The sequence below is a fragment of the Cynocephalus volans genome, chromosome 2, assembly GCF_027409185.1.
Source record: "Cynocephalus volans isolate mCynVol1 chromosome 2, mCynVol1.pri, whole genome shotgun sequence".
In the NCBI taxonomy this organism is placed as follows: Eukaryota; Metazoa; Chordata; class Mammalia; order Dermoptera; family Cynocephalidae; genus Cynocephalus; species Cynocephalus volans.
The window spans coordinates 100,847,501-100,861,287 of NC_084461.1; the positions used below are offsets into that span (position 1 = coordinate 100,847,501).

The 13,787-nt window shown below is 37.9% G+C and overlaps 1 protein-coding gene and 1 pseudogene across 1 annotated transcript in view; one reads left to right on the forward strand and one right to left on the reverse strand.

Moving 5' to 3' along the window:
* Positions 1–7,761, reverse strand: part of CCDC112 (coiled-coil domain containing 112) — a 26,170-nt gene extending 18,409 nt beyond the window's left edge. Inside the window, exon 1 of the mRNA XM_063087351.1 lies at positions 7,561–7,761. Within this exon, the coding sequence (XP_062943421.1) occupies positions 7,561–7,677 (117 nt within the window). The 5' untranslated portion in view covers positions 7,678–7,761. The remainder of the gene's footprint in view (positions 1–7,560) is intronic.
* Positions 7,762–8,437: 676 nt separating this feature from the next.
* LOC134370553 (GTP:AMP phosphotransferase AK3, mitochondrial-like) overlaps positions 8,438–13,787 on the forward strand; it is an 84,451-nt pseudogene continuing 79,101 nt past the window's right edge.

Below are 13,787 nucleotides of genomic sequence, written 5' to 3' on the forward strand. Positions count from 1 at the left end.
GATATAATTCACATATCATAAAATGTATCTGTATAAAGTATCCAATTCAGTGGTTTTTATTATATTCACAAAGTTGTATGACCATCATTATTATCTAGTTTCAGAATATTTTCATCATGCCACAAAGAAACCCTGTAGTCACTTAGTAGTAGTCACTTAATCATCCCGTAGTCATTAGTAGTCACTTCCTATCCCCCTTCCTCCTAGCAATCATTAACCTATTTTCTGACTCTATGTATATGCCTATTCTGGACAATTCATATTAACTGGCTCATACAACATGTAGCTTTTCCTGTCTGGCTTCTTTCACTTAGCATGTTTTCAAGATTCATCCATGTTCCACCATGAATCTGTACTTCGTTCCTTTTTACAACTAATATTCCGTAATATGGATCTACATTTTGCTTATCCACTCATCGGTCATCAGCTGATGGACAACTGAGTTGTTTCCACTATTTGGCCAATATGAATAACACTACCATGAACCAACGTGTGTACAAGTTTTAGTGTGAATATATTTTCAATTCCACCTAGCAGTGCATTTCTGGGTAATAAGATAACTCTATTTTTTACTTTCCTATTTTAAAACCTGGATTGCCCTTTTGTTGTTGAGTTGGAAACATTCTTTATATATTCTAGATATATCCCTTATCAGATATATATTTTGCAAATATTCCCCCCATTCTCTGAGTAGTCTTTTCACTTTCTTGATAATGCCATCGAAGAACAAAAGTTTTTAACATCTTGAGGAATTGCCAAACTGTTTTCCACAGTGGCTGCACCATTTCACATTCCCATGAGCAATTCATGGGGGTTCCAATTTCTCCACACCCTCACCAATGCTTGTTATTATCTTTTTCATTATAGCCATTTTAATGGATATAAAGGGTATCTCACAGTGGTTTTGATTAGTTCATAATGACTAATGAAATTGAGCATCTTTTCATATGCTTATTGGCCACTTCTTTTGAGGAATGTCTACTTAAATCCTTTCCCATTTTTAAAATTGGGTTATTTGCCTTTTTACTGTTCAGTTGTAAGAGTTATTTATATATGTTAAACAATTTTATGGGAGACCATTGTTTTGGACTGAGCTCTTGCACTAGGCCCCAACAGATCAGACCAAACCAAAATGGAGTCACTCATACTAAATGCCACATAATCAAACTAATTTTAAGGAAGCAGGTAGACTCCCAAACAGAACAGTTTTTCCTGAAAACAGGAGATTCCTGGCAACCAGTCAGAAGTGGCCCAGTCAACCTGAGTCAGCATAATAAGGAATTCCTCTCTGCTTTAACCATTATGAGAAAAGTAATCTGAAGTAACCCAATGTTAACCCATTTGCTTTTTTCCATTTTTCCATTTTCTTGTTCCCATCTTACAAAACCCACTGTTCTGTCATGCCTTGTGGGACCTCTCATTCTATTTTATAGAGCAGGATGCTGCTCCAATTCATGAACTGCAAGTAAGAAAGAGCCAATTAGATCTTTAAACTAAATTTGTTGTAATTTTGCTTTTTAACATATATTTTAGATATAAGACCCTTATCAATATATGACTTGCAAACATTTTTCTTCCATTCTCTGACTTGTCTTTCACTTTCTTGATAATGTTATTTGAAGCACAAAAGGTTTTTATTTTGATGGAGTCCAATCTATCTATTTGATCTTTGGTTGCTTGTGCTTTAGGTGTCATATAGAAGAAACTATTGCCTAATCAAAGGTCATGAAGGCTCACACCTATGTTTTCTTCTAAGAGTTTTATCTTACATTTAGGTATGATCCATTCTGAGTAAATTTTTATATAAGGTGTGAGTTAGGAATTCAACTTATGTATGTTAATATCCAATTGTCCCAACATCATTTGTTAAAAACACCATACTTTTCTCATTGAACAGTCTTTGCGTCCTTGTTGAAAATTAATTGCCCATAAATATAGGTTTATTTCTTGACTCTTACTGACCTATATGTCTATCATTATGCCAGTACCACAGTTTGATTACTGTAGCTTTGATGTAAGATTTGAAACTAAGAAGTATGAGCTCTCCAACTTTGCTCGTCTTTTTCAAGATTTTTGCATAATGACTATTTTGGATAACTTGCACTTTCCATATGAATTTTAGAATTAGCTTGTAAATTTCTGCAAGAAAAAAAGGCAACTAAGATTTTTATAGGAATTGCACTGAATCTGTAAAGCACTGTGGGGAATATTGCAACCTTAACAAATATTAAGTCTTCAAATTCATAAACATGAAATATCCATTTATGCAGGTCTCCATTAATTTCTTTCAATATGTTTTGTACTTCTTTTATTAAATTCATTATTATGTATTTTATTCCTTGTGATACTATTGTAAATGACATTATTTTCTTAATTTCATTTTTGAGCTATCCATTGCTAGTGCATAGAAATACAATTGATTTTTGTATATTGATCTTGTATCTTGCAACCTTGCTGAACTTTTTTATAAGTTCTAATAATTTTTTTGTGAATTCCTTAGGATTTTTTATATACAAGATCATGTCATCTGTGAATAGGGATCATTTTACTTCTTCCTTTCCAATATGAATGCTTTTTATTTGCTCTTCTTGCCTAACTGCTCTGCCTAGAATTTCCAGTGAATAAATTGGTAAAAGTGGATGATCTTGTTCCTGATCTTATGGGAAAAGCTTTCCATCTTTCATCATTAAGCAATATGTTAGCTGTAGGTGTTTCATTGATGACTTTTTCGGGTTGAGAAAATTCCATTCTATTGCTAGTTTGTTGACTGTGTTTATCAAAAAGGGTGCTGGATTATGTCAATTGCTTTTTTTGCTTCTGCTGAAATGGTCATGTGGTTTTTGTCCTTTATTCTACTAATATGTTGTGTTATATTGATTTTCATATATTGAACCAACTTTGCATGTCTGAAATAAATCCCAATTTATCATGGTGTTTTTTTCCCATATGTTGTTAGATTTGTTTTGCCAGTATTTTGTTGAGGATTCTTTCATCTGTATCCTAACAGTCTATAGTTTTCCTTCTTGTGATGATGTTGCCTGATTTTGGTATTGAGGTAATAATGGCATCATAGAATGAGAAATGTTTCTTCCTCCTTTATTTTCTGAAAAAAATTTGTTACAAAAAATACATTTTGCAGATTTTTATATTTACCTTTATCAGTACTCCTTATTCATGTGGATTCAAGTTACTGTCTAGTGGCTTTTTATTTCTGCTTGTAGGACTTCCCTTACTATTTCTTGTAGGGCAGGTAATATGATGACAAATTTTTTTGGTTTGTGTTTATCTGAGTATGTTTTAAATTCTTCATTCTTAGAGAATAATTTTGCTGGACAAAGAATTATTGGTTGACAATCCTTTTCTTTCATCACTTTGACTACGTCATCCCCCTGCTTTTTGGAGTCCATGGTTTCTGATGAGAAATCAGCTGTTAATCTTACTGAGAATCCCTTGCATAAGATGAATTGCTTTTCTCTTGGTGCTTTCAAGATTTTCTTTTTATCTATGCAATTTGACAATTTCATTGTGATGTGTTTAGGTATGGATTACTTTGAATTTATTCTACTTGGAATTCACTGAGCTCCAACAATGTATAGGTTAATATTTTTCATCAAATTTGGGAAGTTTTCTACCATTATTTCTTTAAGTGTTCATTTTTTTCTGTCCCTTTCTCTATCTTCTCCTTCTGGGACTCTCATTATGCACGTTAGTATGCTTAATTGTGTCCCACAGGTCTCTGAGGTCCTGTTCATTTTTCTTCATTCTTTTGTTCTTTTGCTTTTCAGTCTGGATACTCTGAATTGACATATCTTCAAATTTGCTGATTCTTTCTTCCGTCAGCTCAGATCTGGTGTTGAGCCTCTCCAGTGAAGTTTTTATTTGAGTTCTTATACTTTTTAACTCCAGAATTTCTTTTTTTCTAGTCTGAAGACTTAGTATTTATTTTCTATGACAAGAATTAATTTAATTCTCTATAATTTTCAACTGATTTTTTCCCCATTTCTCTATGGATTATGCATTTTTTAAAAAATGTACAGCTAATTTCTTTTGCATGAAATAATTTTTCTATAAAGGAAGACAATGTCACACTTTAAGGCAGCCTTTTAAATATGTAACTCCAGAATTTCTACTTGATTCTCTTTTAATATTTTTATCTCTTTATAGATATTTTCTATTTGGTAAGACATCATTCTCATACTGTCTTTTAGTTCCTTAGACATAGCTTCCTTTAGTTCTTCAAACATATTTAAAATAAGTGACTTAAAGTGTTTGTCTAGTATGTCCAATATTTAGTCTTCCTCAGAGACAGTTTCTCTTTACTTTTCAGTTTCCAAGTGTGAACCATACTTTGTTTCTTTAAAGATAAAAAATTATCTCATAATTGTTTTTGTTAAAAACTGAATATTTAAAATAATATAATGTGGCAATTCTGAAAATGAAATTCTCTCCCCTCCCGAGGGTTTGTGTTGTTACTATTTGTTTAATCACTTTTCTGAACCAAATCTTTAAAGTCTGTATTCTTTGTCATGTGTGGCACTAAAATCTCTGCTGGGTTAGCTTAGTTGTCAGCTAATAATCGGTTAGAGATTTCCTTAGATGCCTTGAACCAAAAAGTTTCCTAGCCTGATACTTCGGGGGTGGTGAGAGGTGAGGAGTGTGCATGCTGCAGCACACCTTCAACACTCAGGCAGGCAGTTTATAACTCTACCCTAGCCTTAACTTTCTGCCTGCACAGAACTTCAATGTCGGCCAAAGATGAGTGCTTAGGGCCTTCTCAGGTCTTTCCTGTGTTTCCTACTGCTGCTGTAACAATCTTACCACAAATCAGTTTACCACAGACTTAGTGGCTTAAACAACACAAATTTATTCTCTCACACTTCTGAAGGTCAAGTCTAAAATCAAGGTGTGAAACTGGAGGACATTATACTAAACGAAATAAGCCAGGCATAGAAAGATAAGTACTGCATGGTATATTTTATATGAGGGTACTTCAAAAAGTTTGTAGAAAAATAAAATTAAAAGGTAATACAAATCTTCCCATAAACATTTTAAAGACCCCCTCATATGTGGAATCTAAAAAAGTGAACTCAGATGTAGAGAGTAGAATGATGGTTACCAGAGGTTGGGCCAAGGTAGGGGGAGGGAGGGAATGGAGAATTTTTGATGAAAGGGTAAAACATTTCAGATAGGAGGAAGAAGTTTTGCAATCCATTACACAGCAGGTTAACTATAGTCAATAATAATGTATTGCATGTATATTTCAAAATAACTGACAGTACATTTCAAATGTCTCACCACAAAAAATAAGCAAGGTGAGAGATATGTTAATTAGCTTGATTTAATCATTCACATTGTATACATATATGAAAACATCATATTGTACCCCACAAATGATTTATCAATTAAAAATAATATTAATAAAAAATTAAATCAAGGTGTTAGCAGGGCTCCATTCCTTCTGGAAGTTTCAGGAGAGAATCCACTTCCCTACCTTTTTTCAACTTCTAAAGGCCACCTTCATTCCTTGTCTCATGGTCACTTCCTCGCCTCACCCCATCCTCTTGCTTCCATAAGCATATCTCTTTACTGACTCTGATCCTCCTGCCTCCCTTTTATAAGGACCTTCGTGATTACACTGTGTCCACTCAGATAATCCTGGAAAATCTTCCCATTTTAAGACCCTTTATTTAATCCATCTGCAAAGTCCCTTTTAACCACGTAAGATTACACAGGTGCTGGGGATTAAGATATAGATATATATATATATATATGGGGGGGTGACATTATTCAAATTACCACACCTGTGCATAAACTCCGCCCTATACATGTGCATAACCTTCTAGAGGAAATCTGTTTTAAGTGAGCATTTAAAGTCAGAGAAGGAATGTAGTTATTACTGTAGGGCTATTCCAGGAAGCCAAGGGCCATAAAATTCAGGTCATGAAGAGGAAATGTCACTAGAAACAAAGCAGAAGATACATCCCTAACCTGGTACAAAACCAGTATCACACTAGTGTGATGCTGTTAGAGATCCTTCAAAAAGACATAATGCAACAACTGAAACAGTCAAGAGAACAGGAGCTGAGACAGGAAAGAAATGGCATTTGAACCCACTTTTCCTTCTCCTGCGAAATGGCATTTGAAAGAAAAGTAAGGAGATTCTGGTCTTCAATCACGAAAGGCAATGGTTGAGAGGGGTTATTTATAAACAAATAATACACAAATATTAAAAAGCATAGAGAGGGTACATTATTTGCATAATGGGTGAGAAATTTATGAGATTCCACACCCTAAGGAGACTGTAGAATAAAATACAGCATAAAATAGTCCTAAAACTTCTGGGATAATGACTCCAAAATAAGGTAAGGGAACTTATGGAATGAATTGTGTTCCCCCAAAATTCATATGTTGAAGCTCTAACCTCCAATGTGACTGTCATTGGATACTGAGCCTTTAGGGAGGTAATTAGGGTTAAATGAGGTCATAAGGGTGGGGCCCTAATCCGTTAGGACTGATGTCCTTGTAAAAAGAGACAACAGAGATTTCTGTCTCTCCCTCTCTGCATGCACACAAGGAAAAGCCATCTGAAGACAGTGAGGTTGCTCTCTACAAGCCTAGAAGAGAGGCCTCACCCAAAACCAACCCTAACAGCACCTTCTTCTTGAACTTCTAGCCTCTAGAATTGTGAGCAAATAAATTTCTATTATTTTAGTCACTCAATCTGGGGTATTTTGTTATGGAAGCCCTAGTTGACAGGAACTTGATATTGTGGTGGACACTTCTTATATCATGAGATTGTCATCAAGAAAACGATCTCTTCTTAAGAAAACATTAGTTGGTTTCAGTGTTAGAGTCAGTAGGACTATCCATTCATTTAATAATATGATAGACATGTAATAATATCATATGATAATAAATGCTACGGAGAAAAATAAAACCAGAAAAGGGGACTGGGTGTGCTGGGTAAGAGGATTAAGTTTAGTGAAATCATTTAAAGTCTTACTGAGCTGAGGGCATTTGAACAAAAATATCTGGTCCTCACTGCGAAGAAAGGGGTCTTACATCGGTCTTTGGAAACACCTGTGCCTCAAACCAACCCATATTTTATTCCTCCTTCTGTTCCCAGAGCCGGTCCAATAATAGAGCTGCCACTAATTATTGGGCATCGAATCTCTCTCCAACCAAGCACTGTGCCAGGGGGTTCGCAGATATAATGCCCACGCCTCAGGAAGGTGCATAGGAGTATTATTAGTCCCAATTTTTACGGAAGAAACTGAGTCGCCGAGATGGTACTTTCCTACCACACAGCAAAGAAGCGGACAGCCAAGGTTTCCACCCAGGTCTTCCTCGACTCGGGTGGAGGTGGCTCTGTAGACGCCGTTTAACGCACGAGCCAACAAAGAGCAACGCCCGGTGTGTGCCAGGCCCCACCAAAGGGAGGTTACCACCGCGTCTCCAGCCTCCCAGGCGGCGCTGCAGAGGACACCAGTTCAGCGCGGGCCTGCAGCCCCCTGCGAACCAGGGCGCCACAACAGCAGCTCCCGGCCCTCCTCGATTTACCTGTTGCGGCGCCGGCGCCGCTCCCACGCTGGTCCCGGTGGCCGCGCCCGCCCCCGCCACAGCTCCGGCTACCGCGGTGGCCGCCGCCGCCACCACGACTGTTGTCAGGGCGGCCATGTTTCTTTGCCAAACCGCGCGGGTCGCTGAAGCCACCCGGGCCTGGGGGTTCGCGCCCGGCTCACCCCGTCCTCAGCAGACCGTTCCCTCCGTGGCTAGGCTCGGCCAGGACGGAGGGTGGGGCCGAGATGCAGGGCGGGCGGGAGTGCGGGGCGGGCCGAGATGCAGGGCGGCGGGGGTGCGGGGCGGGCCCGAGATGCAGGGCGGCGGGGGTGCGGGGCGGGGCCGAGATGCAGGGCGGCGGGGGTGCGGGGCGGGGCGAGATGCAGGGCGGCGGGGGTGCGGGGCGGGCCGAGATGCAGGGCGGCGGGGGTGCGGGGCGGGCCCAAGATGCAGGGCGGCGGGGGTGCGGGGCGGGGCGAGATGCAGGGCGGCGGGGGTGCGGGGCGGGCCGGGATGCAGGGCGGCGGGGGTGCGGGGCGGGCCGGGATGCAGGGCGGCGGGATTGCTGGGCGGGCCGGGATGCAGGGCGGGGGCGTCACTCAGCACTGTTGGGCATTTTTATAATTTTTTCGGTCCACTGATCTACTCTGCCTACCCAACCCCATACCTGCCAAGGAAATTTTCTGTCTTACGACGTTATCTTCCCTGAATTTTACTCGCGTCATACCCTGTATATACTTTTTACATGATAGAACTGCTTTCTAGGTTTCTACTACATAGTGGTGAAACTGAGTGTAAATGAAAAAGCATTATGGATGGGTTGTAACAATAAACTATATTTTACATTTTCACAGGAAAAAACAAACAAAAACAGCGCATGCCGCACAGAACCAGGTATCGAAGGCAGGAATGTCACGGTTGCATTCCTAGGACTTGGTCAATGAGAAGACAAATGCCAAAGATACTGTGTAGGGAAGTTGGGAAAAAAGGCCAGGGATGGCTCCTCCAATCAAGACAACCTGGGCAGTTGAGCTGTTTTTTGTTTCTGTTTTTGTTTTTTGTAGGTACTACTTTTTCCTCCTTTAAAGGAATCCATTCATTATATCAATATTGAGCTCCTACCAATCCTCCCATATGCCAAGCACTGTGCTAGGCCTTGAATTTCATTGTTGAATTAGATATATGAGGTTCCTTCTCTCATGATTTCTAGTAGAGGATTTAAACAAGTTAATAAATAGGGTATTTACTGAGCAATTACTTTGTGCCAGCACTGTTATAAGTGCTTTGCGTGCACTTTCCCATTTAATCTTCACAAATAACCTAATGAAATAGTTACTATTACTGTCTCCACTTCACGGATAAAGAACATAAGGCCACACAGCTAGGGTCTAGGATACAAACCTATGGGCCTGACTCTAAGGACATCCTGGTAGAAATATTAAACAGGCAGCTGGATAAATGCTTCTGGAGCCTAGGAGAGAGATTGGAGCTAAAGATGTGAATTTGGACTTCATCTCCAAATAGAAGACATTTAAAATAGACTGAATGAGATCACCCAGGGAGAGTGTAAATTCAAGTCTGAGCACTAAGTGTAGTGCTCTCCAACGTAAGTGACCACGAACAAGGGGAGGAGGAGACTGAGGAGAGGTCTGCGAGAGGGAGAAAAACCAGAAGTCTATGGAAGAAAGTAGTTAAAGAAGGTAGAAATAGGGTCTTTTGACGACTATTTTGATGGATTTCGGTGATCAGAGAAATGAGTTGGTTGCTGGAGGGAGAGGTGTGATCAAAGGAGGGTCATTATTGTTATGTTGTGTTTCAAAGTGGAGATTAGTAGATGGTGTTCATGTGCTGCTGGGAATGATCCAGTGGACAGCAAAAATTTGGTGCTGAAGAAACAAAGAGGTCACCAAACCCTGTTGAAGCCAAGAGGAATGGAGTCGAGGGCACAAGTGGAAGGTTTGGTGATTGATGGCCCGGACTCTGTTTGACAGTGGGGGTGGGGTGAGGAGGCCAGAAAGTCCTGCACAGAGGGATTGCAGCACAAAGTGGTTGGCAGATTTGGGGGGAAAAGAAGGCTGCTCTCTCCCCCTCCCAAACCGATGTGAAGTAGGAGGATCACAATGTGTTGCTCGGGTGTGTTGAAAAGGTAAAACCTTTCTAACTTTGTATTTACCTTTCACCCAAAATGAGGCCTGTTGCTATAGCACTGTCTGAATTCCTGTAACTGTTAATCTGAAATAATCTTTAGTTTTAGGGGAAAATAAGTCAACTAACGATTTGAACTGAATGGTCTCTGAAAGATATAACACTGGACCAGATACTATAAAAAATATATAGGAAAAACAAGCAAGATAACCACTATGTTTTAGGTTTTTAATGATTTATTAGGATGGAAAACTCCAAAAAATGATTAAGAATCTCATAAACAGAAAACTAGAACAGGCCTTTGTGACATGCAGATTAGACAACTGCCTGTGTACTTCTAGGACCTTTCGGTGGTCAGAGCTACAATATATATTTTTATTGTATGGTTTCATTTTTTACATTTTGTGCCAATTCTAATATCACAAGTTTGTCATTCCTTAACTCCTGTTATATTTGCATTTCTTTTCTCTTACACTGAAAATCTTGGTTTCTTAGAATATCAACATATTTACTTATTCACTTTATCTTGCAACAATCATGTAGTTTCAAATTATAATTCTAATACTACCAAGTAACAATAAACCTACGGAGTGAAGCTTAAGATCATTTTGCATTTTTTTTTTTTGTCCTTAGTATATATCCTGCAGAAGCTATCCAGTCAGATTATTGTTGTTTAAAAGTTTTCTAAAATCAACCTTATCTCTGTGTAGTTACGAAATCAATTTGGCATATAGTTTAGTTCTTTAGGTTATGTTTGTGTTCAGTTTCAGCGTTTCCTTTTCTGATTTTTCCTTTTGATTTACTTTTTAAAAACATGTAAAACATGTATAACACATGCAAAATCAAACCTAGATGACAATGTATGGTTAAAGTAGTCTTGTGAACACATTCTCTCCACACCATTTCAACTGATCCTCTATGGATAACCATTTTCATTAATTTCTGGCTTGTTCGTTTATGTTTCTTTTTGGAAAAAAGAAGTAAATACACATTTATATTCTTATTTTTCCTTTTTTTGTTACAAAAACACTTAGCATATTGTATTAGTTTCCTAGGTCTGCTGTAACAAAGTACCATAAACTGGGTGGTTTATAATACAGAAATTTATTATTTTACAGTTCAGGAGACCAGTAGTACAAAACCAAGATGTTGGCAGGTTTGATTTCTTCTTGGTGCCTGTGAGGAAAAGTCTATTCCTTGCCTTTCTCCTGACTTCTGATGGTTGCCAGCAATCCTTGATGTTCCTTAACTTGTGGAAGCATTACTCCAGTCTCTAACTCCATCCTTGCATGACCTTCAATTTGCATGTTGTGTCTCTGTGTCCAAATTTCCTTCTTCTTATAAGGTTACTAGTCATTGGATTAGGGCCCCACCCTAATACAGTGTGACCTTGATTACATCTGCAAAGACCCTATTTCCAAATAAGGTCACATTCACAGGTACCAAGGGTTAGGATTTCAGCATATCTCTTTGGGGGACACAGTTCAACCAATAACTCGTATTATAAATAATACTTGCACCTTACGTTTTTCACTTAATATATTCTGGAACTCACTTCAAGTCAGTTTGCAGAAATTTTCCTCCGTTTTTTTAATGGATGCATAATACCTCATTATTTTATTCAACCAGTCATCTGATAGATGTTTGGGTTATTTCCAGTCTTTGCTGTTGCAAGTAATGATTCATAAGTATTTCATATCTGGGTAAGTGTATCTTCGGTAGAATTGCTAGGTCAAAGGAAAAATGCAAATGAAACCTAGTTAGATTTTGGTAAATTCCTCTCCATAGGAGTTATACCATTTTGCGCTCCCACTAACAATGTGGGAGGATGCTTGTTTCTTCATTACTTGCCGTTAGAGTATTTAAGTTTTTGGAATTTTGACAACCAAAATGGGGGGGGGGGGAATGGTACTCCCAGTAATTTTAATATGCCTTTCTCTTATTATGAGTGAAGGTCAGCCTTTTTTGTATAAGTTTAAGGACATCTGCTTTCTCTGTCTTTGAACCGTCTGTTCACATCTTTTCCCCTTTGGTATTTGGTACTTTTCTTTCCAGTTTTTAAAGTTCTTTGTCAATTAGGAGATTGTGACATAATTTTGTGATATAAATTGCAAATATTTTCTTCCAGAATTTTAATTTGTTTTGTGACTTTTGTTTTTTTCCCTAAAAAAGTTCTTTTTATTTTATGTAGTCAACTTTGTCAATCTTTAATTATTTCCTTTGATGCTTCTGGATTTGTAATCATCCCTAGAAAGAATGAATGAATTTGTAATTCATTCCTGGTTTATAATGAAATAAATTCTTATTTGCTTGTGTGGTTTCATCTCTCATGTTTAAATACCCGGATTATTTGCATTTCATTCTGGTATCCAGTGTGAGATATGTATCTAATTTTACTTTTTCCCAAATGGCTATCTAGTTATCTCAACAACATTTATTAAAAAGAATATATGTTCACTAGTGATTTTTGGCATCACTTAATTTTTAATATATACTTGTTCTATTTCTGAATTTGCTATTCTATTCCATCATTCTGTGTGTCTATGTGATAATGAGTAGCCACTTTTTTAAATTATAGGGACTTTTATAAAGTGTTTTAATAGCTAATAGAACTAGTTCCTCTCATTGTTCTTCTTTTCCAGGGTTTTCCTACCTTTCCCTACATGTTCATTTTCTATAAGAACGTTAGAATCAATAGTCTACTTTGGGGAAAAAATGACATTTTTATTGGAATCACATTAAATTTATTTATTTATTAACTTTAAAACAATTAACATACATATAAGTTAGAGTTGTCTTATCCATGAACAAGATATGCCTTTATCTTTGTTCAAGTCTACTTTTGCATCTTTGAAAAGTAAACATTTTCTTTTGAGTTTATTCTTAAGTTTTAAAAATCTTTTTATTGAAACTGTGAGTGGGGTTTCCCCTTCCTTTATATGTTCTAGTTGGTTATTCTTTAAATATATGAAGACAATTGCTTTTTATTTGTTAATTTTTTACATTGCTAGTTTAATCAATTCTCTTAATTTTGTCATTACTTTTAGAATGATTTTCTTAGGGTTTTCATGTATACTATATATCATCTGCAAGGAGAGATCATGTTATCTCTTTCTATCCAGTTCTCACACTTACATTATAGTTAGGAAGAAAGAAGAAGGCTGTCATAATTGGAGTTCCCCTGAAATCGGATCATGAGACATGTACTTGGGTTTAGGAGGAAGATTATTTGGGAGGTGATCACATGAAGCCAAGTGGGAGAGTGGGGAAAGGGATACAGGGAAGGGAGAAAAGCCAGTAAAGAGTGCTTTAGTGGTTACTACTGTGGGTGCAACTGGGACTCCCTCCAGCTGGGGACCTTCTGAGGAACTTCTCAGAACTGGCCCACTAAGGGATAGGAAAGATGAAAGCTGAGCTATCTATCTACCAAATCCCAAACCTCACTGATCAAGGGTTGCTATGGGTACATTAAACACCAGCGTTCACAAGCTGCCCCTCACAATGACTGAACAAGCTCCCAGAGAAAGCTGTCAGATCAAGAAGCAGGAGAGGAGTGGGCACAGGGGGAGGCTGTCAGTGTGTATGGATGAACTCGAAGGTGGGATACATACCGTGTCTGCTACAAAGACAAAAAGCAAAAGGAGCATAACAGCTAACCTGTCTCCCTTTAAAAAGAGTCCTGCCCAGTGTTTTCCACTTATATATCATTAACCATAACTGAGTCACATGATCACCCCTAGCTGCAAAGCATCCTGCACATGTACATACTGTCTGCTATGCCAACCTGTTTGTCTTTTTGACTGTTCTTACATTTCTTAGTTTGGTTTTTGGGTGTAAGCCTATTTTTCCCCCAGTTAAGTCTACTTATTACTAAAATACTATTTGAAAATAATAGTTTACTTTATAGTCAATTTTACTCTACATCATTTTATTCCTTACCAAATTGTACTTTTTAAAATTCTTGATCTGTTATAGTCTGCTGCTACTTACATTTTTCTATTTCTTCTTGTTTCTCCTATGGTCCTTTTTAAATGAATATTGATGCTGTGTTATTTAGTGTATAGAATTTTTAACTCAGATCT